Raw genomic sequence first — 18771 nt, forward strand, 5'->3', positions numbered from 1 at the left:
GACAGGCATAGTTAAAATACACATAAGCTTATACAATATATTGTAATGATTGAGGTCACTGAAAGCCTCCATCATACACATGCAAACAAGGAAACATACATGCAGAAAATATTTTACCTCTGAGGCTTGCAAATAAGATTTAGAAAGCAAGTAATTTAGACCATGCATTTTATTAAAAACAAAAAAAAATCTAAAAAGTTTGTATTAAGCCTTTGGTCTGCAGAATGGAGACTAGCTTCGGGGGAAAAGAGTAAATATTGCTAATAGCTGGATCCAATTAAAAAAGCTCCAGGAGACAACAAATCTAAATATCAGAACAAAAACATGTTTTGAGACCCTAGAAAATAGAGGTTTTTTTAAACCTGAGTACACTTAGTAAGTATTATAGTCCAACTGAAGTTCCAAACAGAACATATCTTTAAGTCTTTTTGGTCCAAGTTATTTACCAACCATGTGTTCAACTACACTATTGAAACTAAATGCATGTAATATGAAAAGTTAATCAAAACTATAAATACTACAGTAACTAACCACAGATAAGTCCATTGTAAATATAATGGACAACAGGAGCTAGAGATTCTTTGCAGACTTCAGTCTTCTTGCAGAAGGAGAAATACAAAGAAACTTTTGCAACTAATCAAACAATGGATTATTTTTAATTAATGAGGAGGAAGCTGAATATCTCTGGAGCCCCGGAATGCTGGCCTGTTGATTAGATCATCACAGATTTCTTCCATCTGAAATTATTTATTTCCTTTCAGCATAATTCTCTCTTCCTAGCTCCTCATAAATTGGATTCAGCTCTACTATCTATAATTAGGGAACACTGCTGAGTGCCGCAGACTAACATTTTGGATTTAAAAGTAGTTTTTACCATTGGTTAGGGCAGAAAACATCTGGCTTAGAAAACTGCCCACACTTTGCCCCATTATTGTAACAAAATATTTTTAACGATTTACTGATTTTTTCTATATTCTTTGTACTCACTTAAATTTTAAAATATCTGAGATGGCTGGTATTTTAAATTAAAATTAAGTAGTTGCACCCACTCACTAGGTTTCATGCTGTAAGGTTTGGGTTTTTCAAATGAACGTTAGTATTTGGTACTCAGACTCGGGGTTTTTAGCATGCAAATCCCATTTCAGTAGAAATGTACTCCTCAGTAAGGTTTTCAGCGATGCTGAATCAGCTCTGAACGAGGTGGTGTTGATAATAATGTACGGATCATGTGTGCGCTAAAATTGCATTGACAGCGTATCAGCTCAGCAATGTGCTAAAATATTCTTACTAGACAAAATCCTATTAAATGCAAACAGAATGTATTCATCATTCTTTTGTCGGTGATTCTGCAGTTGGAGAATACTACATGTGCCAGAGTTTGTCATTAAGAAGTACAAGCAGGAAACTACCTAGCAGTTTCAGTCATTGTGTATTTTGCCTTCCTTATGGTGTCAAAGCTTTCACTGCAAGTAAGTGATGAAGTTAAAACATGTAATTCTGTAATCCCCATATGTCCTTTCAGTCTGCCTATTCTCTCTGCGTTTCATTAAATTCTGACATACAACAGGACATGACTGCAATGCTTTTGTTCATCTTTCATTAGACACAGATAAAGTGATGATAGGCTAGTGATATATAGCAAGCTCAGAGAAGAACGGGGCAAAAAACCAGTACAAACACTGATTAGTGCAGCAGCTTCAACAACTGTGGGAAGAGAGTCCCCCTCTATGCATGAAGGCTTTTCCCATTGTGTTTCCATTTATGGTGCCATAATCTCCCTCACATGGAGCAAGGCTTCTATACCACAATGCCTGTGATATAACACAGCATGCAAACTGAAAAACGTTTTTTAAAAATAAACTTTAGTTAAAAACAAATACTTGAACCAACATGTACTTGAACCAAATGCTTTCCTTCCTCTCTCATTTTCAGTCTTGCTCATTCAGGATGTTTGTGTGTAAGTGGCAACAGGCTGGAGATGGCTGAAAAGATGTAATCCGCTCCACCTTTTACAGCTGTTTTGGAAATATTTGTTTAATCTTGTTTTGCTGTGGTGCCACTGGCTTTTGGAGTCACTTCTACATAGTGGTTACCTTCGTGCACCACTGCAGACCAAAGACTTCCTCTGCTCCCACACATCACATTGCAGAGTAGGGGCAAGAACCATGCCCCACTTAGCCAATGGAGAATGACAAAATCTACATCTCCCCCTCTGATTTTACTACTATGGCTGAAACTGCCCAGGGCTCAATTTCTCAGCCATAGTAAGTCTGACCATGAACCTATAACTCATCACCTGTAACTCATCAGCTATGATGTGATGTCTCCAACATCTGAATCAAGTATATGCATGCTGTAGTGGGACAGATTATATCTGAAGCAGGTACACACTGTCTAATTCTCTAGCATATGGAGTAATGCCCATAACGCTTAAACTGCCAAAAAAAATAATTTAAAAGTGTTGCTGTAGCCATGGTGGTCCCACGCTATTACAGAGACAAGGTGGGTGAGGTAATATATTTTATTTGACCAACCCCTGTTGGCAAAAGAGACAAGCTTTCAAGCTACACAGAGATCTTCTCCAGGTCTAGGAAAGGTACTCAGAGTATTACAGCTAAATACAAAGTGGAATCGGCAACTGACACCACCTACTATAAAGAAATCAAAGACGACCCCACACTGCGGTTCACTCAAGAATTTAAGGATATTATCAAATCTTTGCCCAAACAAATCGAAATACAAGCTCATGCCCCAAGAAGCCACCCCAGGAATCTTCTACACATTTCCCAAGATACATAAACAAGGAGAGCCAGGCAGGCCCATCATATCACGCCACAACTATCTTACTGAAAGAATATCAGAACTCATAGAAACCATCCTCGAACCACTCACCACACAAAGGGCCATCTTCCTCCAGGCCATAACCGACCTCCTCCAGAAACTCTGCAACATTAACAACCTCCCTCAGAACACCATCCTTGTCTCCCTATACAACAACATCCCTCACAGTGATGAATAGCTGCCTGTCTCAAATACCTACAAGACAATGGACAACATTCAGATATCCCCCGCAAACACATCCATTTCATCCTCACCCATAACAATTTTACTTTCAACAACAAACACTTTCTCCAAATTATGGGACCAGCCATGGGTAGTAGGATGGCTCCCTAATACATCAACTTCTTCGTGGGCCACCTTGAGGAAGAATTTCTGAAATCAGTGATATACCTGAGATACAGCGATAATATTTTCATTCTCTCGACAGATTACCTCAAATTCCACTACAACTTCGATGACCATTACCCATCCACCAAACTCTCTCTAGGACAGTCCTGCGCCAGCATCAACTTCCTGGACACCACAATGAGCTTCAACAATGGAACCCTACAGACAACTATATACAAGAAACCCCTGGATCACCACACTTATATTCACAGATCCAGTAACAAGAAGTATGTTATCTACAGCTAGGCCCTTAGATACCACAGAATATGCTCCTGAACACACTCAAAATCGCCTTCACCAAAATAGGACACTCTACCAGAGAAGTAGATCACATCATGGAATGGGTGACCCAAATACCCCAAGAGAATATGCTTCAATACAGGGGGGGAAAACCTTCAACTGCACACCCCTAGTTGTCACCTACCACCCCACACTAGAACCTACAGAGTATAATTAAACAATTACAACCCATACTAGATGGGCACCACATCCTGAAAGAAAAATCTTTCCCCGTTTCTGGCTTCAAACAACTCACCAACCTCATCATCAGAAGCAAGCTCCTCATACACCAAGACCCACCAACTCAAAGCAGCATCAGACCCTACCAATACAACAGGTGCAAAACCTGTTGACATATTTCCACTGCTACAATGATCAGTACCCCCACAACACACTTTTGAAGATCTATGGGTCCTACACATGCCTATCATATTCGGTGTACATTGTTTAGTGCACTAGATACCCCAATGACAACTATGTTGGCAAACCCAGACACTCACTATGCTCTCAAATGAACTCACACAGAAAAATGATAAGACAAAAACACCATATCACCAGTGGCTGAACACTTTTCATAAAATGATCACTCCATACCTGACCTCTCAGTCCTCATCCTCAAAGTAAACCTGCACACCACCTTCATAAGATGAGCCTGAGAGCTTAAATTCATAATTTTGCTAGACACTAAAAATAATAGTCTTAATAAAGAGACTGGATTTATGGCTTCTGTAAGCCACTGGCCCCCCTTTTTTGTCCTATGACTACAGGGGTGTTAACTGGCTACTTCACCTTGAATGGTTCCTTAGAATATGTGTTAACTATTTTATGCTAAACATTCTGTTTCACCTTGTATTTAGCTGTGACACAACTACCTTTCCCTGACCTGAAGAACATGTGTAGCTTGAAAGCCTGTCTCTTTCACCAACAGAAGTTGGCCCAATGAAGATATTATATTACCCACCATGTTCTCTCTAATTATTATTCAAGTTTTTAAAAACTGCAAATAGAAGAAGTTTTATGTTCCATTCAATAAAGAGAAAACAACTTTAAGTACCAACTGACCAGCACGTCATCCCTTTGGTTACACCAATGTATAGGTTTGATGACTAGGTAGTATCAGTATCTAAAAATACCTTCTTTCACCTCCACTTTGCTAGGAAACTTTGTCCCTTCCTCCCAGACAAGCAACTTTGTCCATGAATGTGTCACCTCTGGCTTCATTACTATAATTCACTGAATTGGAAGTGAAACATGAAGAGGATGCACAAGCTGTAGTCAATAAAGAATGTGGCTGCCTATTTCATGTCCCTCCACTGGCTCCTAGTTTAAGACTTGAGTCCTAATTTTCAAAACAGGGAATGCATCAAGCCCCAACTATATTAAAAATCAAATTCTGATCTATGAACCAACGTGACAACTGTGCTCCTCTGGTACAATGTAAATCACAAAGTCCAGGACAAAGCATCAGAGAGACCAAGGGGACCAAGCCTTTTCAATCATGAGGATCTGGCTATGGAACAATCTCTAGAAGAGATCAGGTGAATCCAGAGTCTAACCCTTAGGAAATGCTACAAAACTTTCCTCTTCCACAAGAATTTCCACTGCAAGAATGACACACTCAACATGGTCACCCCCTTCCATCTCATAACCCTACCAAACAAAATAAAATAAAATAATAAAAATCAAATACTCTACTCCACTTCAAAAAAGGAAAGCCAGAAACTAGCCTGGAGCAGCAAACCGCGGCCAGTGGGAGCTGCGATCGGCCGGACCTGTGGACACGGAAGGTAAACAAACCGGCCCGGCCGCTACTTCCAGCAGCTCCCATTGGCCTGGAGCAGCAAACTGTGGCCAGTGGGAGCCACGATCAGCCGGACCTGCGGATGCGGCAGGTAAACAAACTGGCCCAGCTCACCAGGGGCTTTCCCTATACAAGCGGCATCCCAAGTTTGGGAAACTGTCCTAAAGGATCAAACAGGAAAGTGTTCCAGATGAATGAACTGCCGATCATGGGAGGAAAAGTCTTGTTTCTCACAGTAGTATGAAAATAATGCATTATACAGGGATTTTCTCCTCAGAAAGGTAAGTACCCCTCTACCTCGATATAACGCTGTCCTCAGGAGCCAAAAAATCTTACCGCGTTATAGGTGAAACCACGTTATATTGAACTTGATTTGATCCGCAGGAGCGCGCAGCCCCGCGCCCCCCGGAGCGCTGCTTTACCGCGTTATATCCAAATTTGTGTTATATCGGGTGGCGTTATAATGGGGTAGAGGTGTACCATATATTCCATCGAAGATAAACATGTTTCAATTCCACTTAAAAGAAAAATCTACACACAACCCACTCTCCTGACTGTAACTGTTCAGACACTCTGCAGGCTGCTTGGTCATGCCCATCAACAAGGGATCCATATGCCTTAGTCATTGCTTTTTCAGAACCCCTTTTGGGAGCAGGAGTGGACTTTACCAATTTTGGCATCCTGAAGGTTTGCTAGTCTCTAAAATCCAGAAGAAACTGGATCTGAATCGGACCAAGTTGTACTGACATTACCACAGCTGGATAGTGTTTGCCAACAGTGGTGCCTTTTTAATATGCACTTTCCTACTAGGAATTGGACAACCTCAACTGAGCTGAGTGGCCAGAGTGAATGGCCTATGGAGGCTGAACTAAGCTAGGGATGGTTCCTCTGACTTAAGGCGGAGGCATATCAGTAGGACTGTACAGAGAAGCTTGCTCTCTCACTGTCCAGGTTTGTGTCTGGTTGACAGAGGACTTCAGTGTCCAAGCATGTCAATGTGACACCTCTCACATACACACACCTTAAGGAAATCAACCTTAAGGGAAATATGACTTATGCTGTAAACTCAGTAGACGCATACACCCTGTACTGAAGTAAGAACAACAGGGTTTTATTCAGAGGTTTCCAGTTTTGCATCGCTCACTCACTCACACTTGATATTTCCAAAGACTCTTACCCCAGGTAGAATACAGCATCACAACCCTACCATTTTATCTCTTGGACAGAGAAAGAAATGTAGCAAAACCGTAGTGGGGACAAAACTGTACCCACATATTAGGAAGTTAGTCAGTTACTAAGCAATAGGGAGTAGGGTTTGATCTGACTCATTCTATCTAGATCTTATGTTCTTTGAGTGTGACAGAGTTTCCTGCTCTGTGGTATTGTCCAGAGATAACCAGGATCTACAGTCAACATTTAAAGAAATGAAAAAGCACAAAGCAAGCCATCGAGCATTAAAAATAGTAACTGTGAATAAAATTTATCTTTAGAAATTGCTCCAAGTAAAGAGTTGTGTCAATTACTGCATTAAGAGGGTGTTCCATTAAAAGCACAAATACAGCTACAGTCTTAAGCTGCAACAATCAGGAAACACAAATCCAGACTGTTGAAGGCACTTGTTTGTTTGTGTTTTTAACCACTACATCCTCCTTAACATCCTGGCAAATGTGTAAGGGCCATCACATATATACAAACCTTTCAGATTTATGACAAGGCCAGGCAGTTTGTATTACAGCACTACTTCTTCCTTGACTGCCCCACAGCATTGTATAAACAGTCAAATATAGCAAAAGCACCTAATTACAAAACAAAACAAAAAAACAGTCATCTCCTCATATGGCAGGTTTTAGAAAAATGGAACTAAGCACCAACCATCTCTTTCTTTGCTGCTTTAGATAAAGAACAAATAGAAAACAATTCCATAATAAGAGCGCAAAACAATTAAAAAAATAGTGGATGAGAAGTGGATGACATAGTATAATGCGCCAATAAGGCGCCTGGAACATTTCACTAATGCCACCCAGCAGCAAATGAAATCACTTGGAACAAACATGCACAGCTGTTGGCTCTTTGAGCTGTTAGGGAATGAGGGAGGGCTGCTGATTGGGGAAATGCTATTTTGAGCACCCAATAAATCTTGCACTCTAAAAATGTTCCTAGGACAGGTAATGCTGATTCCAGGATTTTGTGTACTTCTCAAGTGGCAGGAAAAGCCCCCATATTTTTCATGCGGCAACAAAACAAGCCCAAATAATAGCTACTGGTGTTGAGTTAGATTATCCTTTGGGCAAGCTTACAAATTCATCCCAGCACATCAATTCCGCTGTGGCAGATACGAGAGCCAGTAAACCCAAGGGACATTTCCATTGTCATTATTGGAAGCCTTTTTCTTCATCCTGTTCCAATTCTCTTGCCTCACACCCAGCTCTGCAATGTCCTGAGCCTCATCTTTGGAAAGTGAAGGGTGTATTATCAGAAACCACCCTTTCAATTTTCTTTTCCCACTCACTGCAGCCTCCAGAAGATCATAAACTCCATTGATTTCAATTGGAATTACATCAGGGATTAATTTGGTCCTGTATGTTTAAATACAGACTAAAACAGAAAACTGCTTTAATCTAACGGATCTAAATTTAAACACCAGATTTTATTTTGCCTCCCGTTTTAAAAAGAGAAAGAAAATGTAGGCAATATGGGCATTAGTACAAACTGCATATTCCCCTCCTCTGCCTCAATTCAATGTGTGGATCTCATCTCTAGAAGACACTGGCTCAGTACAAGTGTTGTATAGATATTTCCCCAGTTATATGCAATGATACAATACAAAACATTCCAGTGTTTTGCTCTGCAGTCCAATATGACCTTAGACCAGTTAAGACAGGTAGGAACTGGGACTTCTTGTCCTTAAAGCAGGCTGTGCGGAGGTATTTGCAACCTGATGACAGAAACCTGCAAGTTTTATATATAGTATTAAAAAGTACATATGTATGGTGCAGAGGGCTACTGAACCATTTTTGCCAAAGCCCCAAGCATGCTCAGAGACAGAGTTAGTTGGTGAACTATTCTGAAAAGAAAGCATGCTAATTCCCTCTTTCGTTAGTATAGCAACATGGTCTGACCCTTCCTGACCAATTCCCATTCTCCAAGAAGTTTTACAATATACTGTACAGAGCTTTATTCCATAAGAGTGCTTTCTAACAATGCTCAATGACAACCTTCAAGACAGCTGGATAATAGAGCACAAGAATGGGCTTAACTTAATCACCGGGAGGAAGTAGAGAGAGAGATATTGTGTTGTAGTTCATCTGTACTTTTACATCTGCCAGTATTTTATGATTTAGGAAAGACCAATGGGCTGAAATTATTTTGTTCTAAACATAATTCTCACTATTTTTAGGGCACCAAACACCTTGTATGGTTTATATTAGCGTGACTGGATCTCTGTCAGTGAAATAGGATGCCACCAATTTATGGCCGTGGTTTCATAGGCAGACTTCATGTACAGTGAAGCAGTTGTATAAAAATGGCAATATGCCACCCACATGACGTATGATATTATAATCTTAACTCATTACACTCACATTTTCTGCAAAAACAATTACAGTCTCGCCCCTCTCTCTTCTCCCCAAAATCTACCACCTTATGATCTCAAAATAAAGGGGAAGAGTTATGAGCTGAATAGCATTTCAACCAATTTGCTGAAGCAAGAAAAACTAACAAAACAATTTCCATCTGCCACGCAGGCAGCATACATTACAAAAAAGTAAGCCAGTTCTGTAGGCAGGAAGGACAGAAAAACAAACTCTCCAGTGAAGGTAGTGGGGAAATGTAGCATAAAACTGTTAGTTTCATCTAAATTCCACTTTTTGTATCACCAAGTCTACCATAATTAACCAGGACATAAAATACAGTTCTAGATGGATCAGTTCAGCATCAAATAGAACTGACAGAATCCCACCTATCCACTCCCCCTGTTCTGTAGCATACCTAAATGGTTTTGTAGACAGATCTCTCTGTCTCATCACCTTTGTTATTGCTCTGTAGACTTGTTTCCACGGCCTCTGGTCTTTTGGTTTTATAGACCATCCCTGTCCCTATCTAGAATAACGAACCACGAAAGCTAATTGTGGAAATAGCTTAATAAGAAGACTGCTTATTACTGATTACCAGCGTTTGTGACACACAGCTGTGAGCTTTTTCTACTGTCTCAATTAGGGTTGCCAACTTTCTAATTCCAGAAAACCAAACACTTTTGCTCCGCCGCTTCCCTGAGGACATGCCCCTGCCCATAGGCGCTGACTCTGTGGGTGCTCTGGGGCTGGAGCACCCACAGGGAATATTTGGTGGGTGCTCTGCACCCACCGGCAGCTAAGCTCCACGCCTCGCCCACCTCATCTCTGCCTCCTTCCTGGAGTGCGCCATGTCCCTGCTTCTCCCCCAGCACTTGCTGCCACAAAACAGCTGTTTCGCGGCGCAACAAGCTGTGGGAGTGAGCGGGGAGAGAAGCGGGAACGTGGCACACTCAGGGGAAGAGAAGAGGCAAGGCCATGGCACGGATTTGGGGAAGGAGTCCAATAGAGGCAGGGACTTTGGGGAAGGAGTTGGAATGGGGTAGGGGTGGGGCAGGGGGGTCAAGCACCCTCCGGCGCCAGGAGAAGTTGGTGCCTATGCCCCTGCCCCGCCCCTTCCCAAGGCCCCACCCCCCCACTCACTCTGTCGCTTGCTCTCCCCCACCCTCTCTCACGTGCTCATTTTAACTACAAGGCCCAAACAGGCATATTTATTGTTTTGACAGATATATTATGCTAATTTCAGGTTTTATTCGTTATAGGATGCTACAGCTGGCAGCAAAATAGTCAAAAAAGGGTAATTTTTAAAAAAATGAAATTTCGCAAAGGTTTTCATGATTCTTTCCCTCCCCTCTTCCCATTTTTCGTAACCAGCTCCATGTTGTTTGTTCATTAAAGTTATTGTAATTTTATGTGTGGAATTAGGACCATACATTATCACAGCTGATAATTAAAGTCCCAATCCTGAAGCCCAAATACAAATCCATAGAGCACAACCACAGAAATGCACACCTGTCCAGATACCTGTATAAATAAATCTGTAGAAACTGACTCCCATGGAGGTGCGGGGGGCTGTGACTGACGGGGAGGGATGCAGTGAGGGGGATAGGGGTGCAGCCCCATTCCCAGCACTCGGAGACGGAGATAAACATACCTCAAACTCCTGGGTGCCGGTGATGGGGCAACAAACAGTCCGCGTTCTCCGCAGGGCATGCACCGCAGCTCGAGCCCAGCCATGCGAGGAGAAGAGGGCCGGGCAGCAGCGGAAGAGGCGTGCTACACAACCCCTCAACAGCTGCCCACTGAGTGCTCATGCACCACACTCACACTAGTTCCTCCCCTGCCCTGACCCAGCCAATGGGAGCTGTGCTTCTGGGTGAGGGATGGGGCAGCACGCAGACCCCGCCTGGCAGCCCCTAAGGCTAGGACCAGACATGCTGACTGCTTCTGACCTGAGAGCTGCGTGGTGTGGTGGCTAGCAGGGAGCCTGCCAGACCCACTGCGTCTCGCAATGGCGCTGCCAACCGAACAGTCAATGGCTTGGTCGGGTGCTGACTCGAGCTACTAGAATCCCTTTTTGACCAGGTGTTCTGGTCCAAAACCAGACACCTGGTCATCCTAGTGTCAATATGCTTGTGACTAAATTATTCAAATTCTTGTAGTGAAACTTCTAAACTAGGTTTTCTCAGCCTACATAAGCATATCAATAGAGACACTGTCAAGGTTATTAGGGTTTAAAAAATGTTAACTGACCTTGGGCAGTGGGTGCACCTGGAAAGTCCCAGCTTCTGCACAACAAAAGTAGGTTTGTTGTTTTTCCCTCTCCTTTCAAGCCAATCTATCCTTTCTTCCCAAATTTTAAACACAATGGCTGATACATAAACATAATACTCTCTAAGGAAAAGCAAGCCCATGCATGCATACAGGCTAGATGATATTTATTATTAGGCTAACAGTCTCAAAGAATTATGAGACTTCAGCCATTTGTAAAGCAGAAACAGAGCAATAAAGTGATGGCCCATTGTTCTGTGACTACAAATAAAAGGCAATTGTATGCAGGAAACAATTAACCAATGAAGAAAAAATTGCTTTTTCTGTGGTTTGGTTACTACCAACACAGACTATAGATTTCTTTATAGCAACTTCCTCAAAAACAGGAGAGGGGGAACCCCACATAACCAAAGCTAACAATGCTATGAGAGAAAAGAAAGGGAATACGATTGGGTTAGGGGAGCTAATAAGGAACAAACAGTCCCCAAAATATCCCTTAAGCCTGAAGCACGGTTAGGAGACTGCAGCTTTATGTGCCCTACAACTAAATTCTGCAATGCTCATCTGCAAAGTCACCAATGCTTAGAATATATGTCTAGGGAGCACAGGTAGCTCTCTCTATAATTCTGTCAGCCGAAGCCTCAGCCCAGAAGGAGAATACGACATAAGTAGAGCTAAAGGGAACAAAAGATTTTGGCCATACTGGAAGCCTCTTGGATGCTGTATTCAATCCACCTACACAGTCCACACTGAGCTGCTTCATTTCCTTGTTTGGGGGCTTATAACAAAACAGCTTCTGACCCCCAGTTCAGGGGTCTGTAAAATCATGTCTATCGTATGTGCCAGGATATCCATTTGTGTATGCAAACTAGAGCATGCAACCACAAGTACTGTGGAATTAATAAGACCTACTAAAAACTTTGGCCATAAACTTCTAAGGATCTAACCTAAGCCTTTAAAAAACCTAGAAAAATTGTTTTTCTATGTAAAATGAGCTTTTCATTATGCTATTTTTTTTCAGTGTCTACTTCTGGTATCAAGTATCAGAGGGGTAGCCGTGTTAGTCTGGATCTGTAAAAGCAGCAAAGAATCCTGTGGCACCTTATAGACTAACAGACGTTTTGCAGCATAAGCTTTCGTTGGTGAATACCCACTTCGGGTATATCCCCTTGCATCCGACGAAGTGGGTATTCACCCACGAAAGCTCATGCTGCAAAACGTCTGTTAGTCTATAAGGTGCCACAGGATTCTTTGCTGCTTTTACTTCTTGTCGAAAATGTTGATATTTTTGTCAAAAACTGAATCCCCTGTTGGGTTGCCTCATGGGAGTTATAGTTTCATGCCCTTATGTCCCCATACTCCTCTATGGGCTGGACTCCCCTGCTGGACTTCATCTCCCCTGATACACCACAGGCAGTCATTAGACATGTACTCTGACCAAGGACTACCTTATCACCTTGCAGGAAGCAACATGGCAAGAAGAGAGGGAAGGAGAGACGGCAGAATAATTCTTCTATGTAATTGGCTCTCAGCTAAGTAACTTCAAGGAGGCGCTACATTGGGACAGCTGAATCACTGAAAGATGCTGATGAAAAAAAGCTTAGAATGTAGAAGATACTACAACTCTCTGAAATTGTTTTTAAAGATGTATTTTACATGTTCATTTCATACATTTCATATTACTCCACTTAATACCTGGAAAACAAACGTACAGGTTTGTGATTACTGTGCCTTCTCCAAATGTCCCTATGTTTAAACTGTACATGGAAATATTATTGCAATGAAATCATTATTCACTGTAAATGTGCACTACACAAATAGAAGGGATAGACTGTTAGTACAGTTAAGCAAGCATCCTAGACCATGTGAGGTCTTAGACAGGGTAACGTGACATGTGAGTACTGATAGTCCCACTAGACCAGCAGTGTCCCACATCTGGCCCTGGAGACAGTGTCCAACAATGGCAGCCAAGGGCAATTGTGTTATGCATATCTGATTATGAAATGACAACATATTCCCTAACTGGTGTTTAAATCAGCCCATTCCTGTGGAGCAGGTAAGGGGCGCTGCCTCCCACTGTTGTCCCTGCAGCCTCTGGAATAGCTCCTTGTGAGCTGGGAGTACTCTGGGCAGCTGCTTTCTCTTTCCTGTTGCAGCTGCTCAGCACCCTCCTGTCCTGCAGGGAGGAGTGTAGCTCTGGTAGCTCCCTTGCTTGCTTACCAACTGGGCTGTGGCAGCCCAGTGAGAGCAAGGCAGGAGCTTGGCTGGTCATGCGGGCGGAGGGGAGGCGGGGGGGTGGAGGTGGGAAGAGAAGCTGAGAACTATCAATTACTTACAGCTTCCTCGATACTCTGCCCCTGCACAGTTTAGTGCAGCCTACGTCTTGCTCTAGCTGTTGCCAAACAGCTACAGTCCCTTAGGGACTATAAACGAGCTGGAGATTACTGAAGTACAGTTCACTCCAGCACGGACATTTCCTACCCCCAATGTGCCCCCTGAGAAGCTATAAGGAGGGAGACATAGGAGCCAGTTATGTTAGCTCCGTGTCACATGCGGACTTTCCCTGCTGGGGATTCCTGGCGTATGGGACTTGTGGGTGGCACCTGCTCCTTTTGAGTTGCCCAAGTGGCACAAAAGGGAACAGAACAAGGCAGATAATCTGGCCCCTTGGTCCTTGTGAAATCATGTTTGACCCTAAGGCTGAAAACCCTGGACACCCAAGTGCTGCACAGTGGGGAGGTGAGAACAATACAGCACAAGGGAATGACCCATTTCATAGCAGTTTGTATCTCACAGGAACATACCTAGACATAATACTGGAGGTTTTTAACAATAGGTTAGAGAAACACCTCTCAGGCGTGGTCAAGTTATTACTTAATCCTGCCTTGAGTGCAGGGGACTGGACTGCACTGAGGTCCCTTCCAGTCCCACACTTCTCTGATTCCATACAGTGCAGTGTGCAAGTGCAGGTATGTTTAGAAGAGAAACACTGGCTGGAACAGAAAGCATGTTCAACTGGAAGGAGAAAGGTTAATGCTTCACAAATGTGTATAAAGGCTTCAAGAAACAGAAGTTGGAAGGAATGATCTGCACTGTACTCATATATGGTGAAAGGCCGAGCAATAATCAGTTCACCTGCAATGTTTCTGAAATTCAGAAAAGAGATTTACATCTCCAATGAGATATATGACAGGGAAGTCTGTATCATACATGTGAGTGAGCTACAGAGTAGTTCAGGGCCAAAACAGGCTTAATACATGCTCACCCAATCTCCATACATACTAGACTCGAGACCTTATTGTACAATATATTCCCTTTCTGCTTCTGTACTGGTCTCAGTGTTATGTTGATGCTGCTGTGTTGAAGTATCAAAGCAGCAATCTTTATAAAGAGCACCAAAGTAAGAGAGAGAGACTGAGAAAAATGTGTCTTATCTCAATCTGCCCAGAGTGATGAAAGCTGCCAGAGGCATTTTGTCTTCTCTGTTCTCCTCCTTACCCATCTCTCCACACAGCTGACTGAGGTGAGATTATTTAGACTCCTTGCCTCCCCCAAAATTAGCAATACAAAATCTGAAATGGATACAAACATACACACTAAAAACACACGCCCGAGTGATATAAATTTCACTGGCATAAGCGCTTTGTGTATACAGTGCTGTGTCGGTGGGAGATGCTCTCCTGCCGAAATAGCTACCAGTGCTCATTGAGCTGGTTTTATTATGTCAGCAGGAGAGCTCTCTCCCATAAGCATAACGTGGCTACATGAGCGCTCTTACAGCGGCTGTGCTGCTGTAAACTTGTAAGTGTAGATATGGCTTTAGTTTACTAGCAGGAGAAATTAATATATGTTTATATTCCTTCTGTTGCTAGAGTGAGGTCACTTTGCTACCTACAGTACTAAGAAAAGTGTACTGGATATTCCATTGACAATTTCTGCTAATAGTAGGATCCATGTGCCATGCCTGTTTTAAAGAATTATACCAGTTTAGCACACTGTTGGTCTGATCATGGCTAATCTCCAGCACAAGAATTAATGTAACTGGAAATAATTACTTCTTAATAATGAAGAAGTTAGTGTACTTTACTGAACTGTCTGCTGCTAGCCAGGAAATGACAATGTTCTATATACAAAAAAGTTCCTTAATAAAAACTGTGACACTAACAGCTTTCATTTTACTTCTATGCCTTCAATTTTGAATGCTTACATTTCTAATACATTTTGAAGTTTTGTTAATAAAAGTAATGGAGATCCTGTAACTATGTAGGTTTATCTATAACAGATTAATGTCCCAGCTAATCAAACTTAGACACTAACAGCTCAGCTAAAAGCTTGGATTGGAATCCTGCAATTCTATATCCCAGTGTCTTTATAAAGAAACTCTGCTCTGCACTTACTGTAGTTTGAAACATGAAAGGTCCCGTCCTTAGGTATGTGACAGTGTGTTAACTAACATTCCCTTTAAAGGACTGTACATGTCTCTGATCTGCTGACTGGTAAAACTCTAATGGTAATGTTATCTTAGTTGTACTTCTTAAAGGTCTCTTAAGCCCTTGGTTTCACCTTGTATAATAAAACAGAGATTATGCTTCTTTTGTTGAGGTCATAATTTTGTTGCAAAGAGAGAAAAAATATGAAAGATCACTGGTGTGCAGTTAAGTAAAACTACAAAAAATCCTTGAATTTATGTAGTTTAAGGAGGAAAAACAAACAAACAAACAAAACAACCCTAAACCCAAGGTCTAGTAGCTCACAATTCACTGGCATGAAATAGAAACACTAGAGCTCCCGCTTTGATCCTACCTCCCTAGTTATTCCTCTTCCCATTATAGAACTCCTGACATTTCATTGGCATTCATTTGTGATTAAAATATATCCTAATTCCTATAAATAGAAAAGTCTGTTTGAATACTAATTAAAAATAAGTCTGGCACTTGGAAACTCTGATAAACAAAAAATAAAAAGCTGAAATAAACAGCAACAGTTGAAATGTCACCAGGCAAAGTTTTTTTGAAAAAGGCTAGATTGGAGTTTTTAAATTAATGTTTGGATTTATACAGGGCTCTAAAACATACTACAATGTCTGCCTAGCCATTTTATTGTAACAAACATGAGCCAGATTTCACTCTTTCCTTCCATTTTAATTACTAACATAAAATTTCAATTATAAACGATAAAGCATGCACAGTGACTATCTGTGGTGTTCACAGTAGTTTTTAATTAAATAGGACTCAAATTTCTTAAGTTTAACAGTGCTTCTTCATTATACTAATATGAATATATTCTTCTCAATAACTAACCATTTTCTGTTTATGAACATCTAACCAGCATCTATACAATGCATATTTCTTGGGTTGGTTTCATTTCCTCCATCTTCTCCCAAATGTCCTTTCTCTGAACACTTGTCTACTTGGGGTCCAGAGCCTGCAAACATTTACTACTGTGAATACTGCTTACTACCATGAGCAGTCCCATTGACTTAAATTCTCTCAGCCTGATTAGTCACTGGGACTATTGCACAGTAGTAGTAAGTGTTATTAAGTTTTAGATCAAAAGGGAAGACATGGTATGGGAATTGTGCTTTAATGGCTGTGGTTCCCAGACAGAGTGTCTGGGCGAGGCACTGTGAACATCTTATTATGCAGAGCCAGTTGAAACTGGACACAGAAGAAAGCACAGCTCTTGCAAAAAGCTTAAGCACTAAGTGATCGCTGACCCCACAGTTAACACTATGTCCGGTAGTAAGTGTTTGCAAGATCAGGCCCCTAAGTTTGCAAGCCCTTGAAGCACATCTATATCATCACGTAAATAATAATTTCTCCCATCACTGTTAAACACATACTGCAATTAATGGATGCAGCTGTAAAGATCTAGTTCCTCCTTGGAACTCATATACCATGAACACAGAAATAATTTTACTCTCTCATAAAAGCACAATTTTATATTATATAAGTCAGGCCTGAGTGCTAGCTAAAGGCAAACAATGAGCTGATCAAGTGGAACAAGAAATTTAGACCAAAACAAACATGCATGGTGCCATTCTGAGGTCTGACACTTTATCAAAACCATACAAGTTCCAGTATACAATATGTATATATGAAGTAAACAGTTTTAACATGTGTGCGTGCATATCTCTTAAAGGTATGTGTACTGTTCACATATACACAGATAATGGAGGCTATGCAAACTGGCTGTACTAATTATTTTAGATAGTCTAACTATAGTATGCAAACATATTAGCATATACACAGTATATGCTAATATCACACACATTCACACAGGGAAATACAGAGTAAGGCAGGCATACTGTACCTGTTGCTTCTTCGGTAGTACATATACACACAATTTTAGAATTCTCTAATGGAAAAAGGAGCTTGAATAGCCCTGGATCCTAATGGAATGTCAATATTCCTAGTCAATAGCACAATGACTCTGTTTAAAATTGCAGTGGGATGGTTAATGAATTACCTCTGCATCCTGCTCATCAAGGTGGTATGTTTTCTCTAAGCACTGCAGAGTTCTGAGACATAACGTCTTCTCCTCCAACAGAGATTCCAGAAGTAAGACCAGCTGGTCCGGGAGAAGCTAAGAGTAAAATACATGTATTGTCAAAATAAAACTTTGCTTACTAAGCAATAAAACTGACATAGCCCAAAGACGACAAGGCTAGGATAACCTGTGTCATTCTACAAAAACAACGACGAGTCTGGTGGCACCTTAAAGACTAACAGATTTATTTGGGCATAAGCTTTTGTGGGTAGAAGGGGTCTTTTACCCACAAAAGCTTATGCCCAAATAAATCTGTTAGTCTTTAAGGTGCCACCAGACTCGTTGTTGTTTTTGTTGATACAGACTAACACGGCTACCCCCTGATACTTGTGTAATTCTAGCATGTGTTTGAAATGTTGACCTAGTTGATGAAGCGCTAGTTGATTCTGGAAAAACCTCAGAGTTCATGTTGTCTGTATTTTGAAAGACTCTGTTCTGGGGCCTAGTTAAGACTCATTTTCCATGGTTTTTCATTTCTATATTTAGATCAGATCAAAATCATGTTTTCTTATTCAAACATTATCTTGGAATAATAGGGTCTGTTCTTTATGGAATACATATGCTAAGTAATTTCATTTTGTTGAATTTGGTGGGGGTAGAAACAAAAGGATAATTTATACTGCATCACTTCAGGAGGCCACCAGACATATGAATGTTTAACTACATCAGGGGTCTGTTGATTTATTATATAAACAATTTCAGTATATTCCTCCATTAAAGCACAAAGAAACATGATATAAATAAGTGGCATGCAGCAAAATTAAGACTGTGACAACACATTTCTAGTGCAAAGAGTCATAAGTTATCCATTCTCATACCAAAAAGAAGGGAAAGATATAATGTCTATGCACCTATTGTGTATATCTATTTAGCAGTTGTTCCTGATTCCAAAACCTAACATTTTTTAGATGAACCACTGGTAGCCTGAAGAGAAAAGCACAAGATGCCTGATGTAGTGAGTGCTTAAGTGCTTCATTTAATAGGTTTATCGGATGAACAAATAAATAATTCACGGAAAGCACAAAGTAAGAATACACACTAGCTGCCAGGAAACACACTGGAAATTCAGGGTTT

The 18771-nt window shown here is 41.2% G+C and overlaps 1 protein-coding gene across 21 annotated transcripts in view; it reads right to left on the reverse strand.

Moving 5' to 3' along the window:
- LOC120407914 (aminopeptidase O (putative)) overlaps positions 1 to 18771 on the reverse strand; it is a 416076-nt gene that overhangs the window by 30290 nt on the left and 367015 nt on the right. For all 21 annotated transcript variants that reach the window (XM_039544257.1, XM_039544252.1, XM_039544253.1 and 18 more), the window contains one exon: positions 17617 to 17733. In XM_039544257.1, coding sequence (XP_039400191.1) covers positions 17617 to 17733 — 117 coding nt within the window. The remainder of the gene's footprint in view (positions 1 to 17616; positions 17734 to 18771) is intronic.

The sequence above is a fragment of the Mauremys reevesii genome, linkage group 6 (assembly GCF_016161935.1).
Source record: "Mauremys reevesii isolate NIE-2019 linkage group 6, ASM1616193v1, whole genome shotgun sequence".
NCBI lineage: Eukaryota > Metazoa > Chordata > Testudines > Geoemydidae > Mauremys > Mauremys reevesii.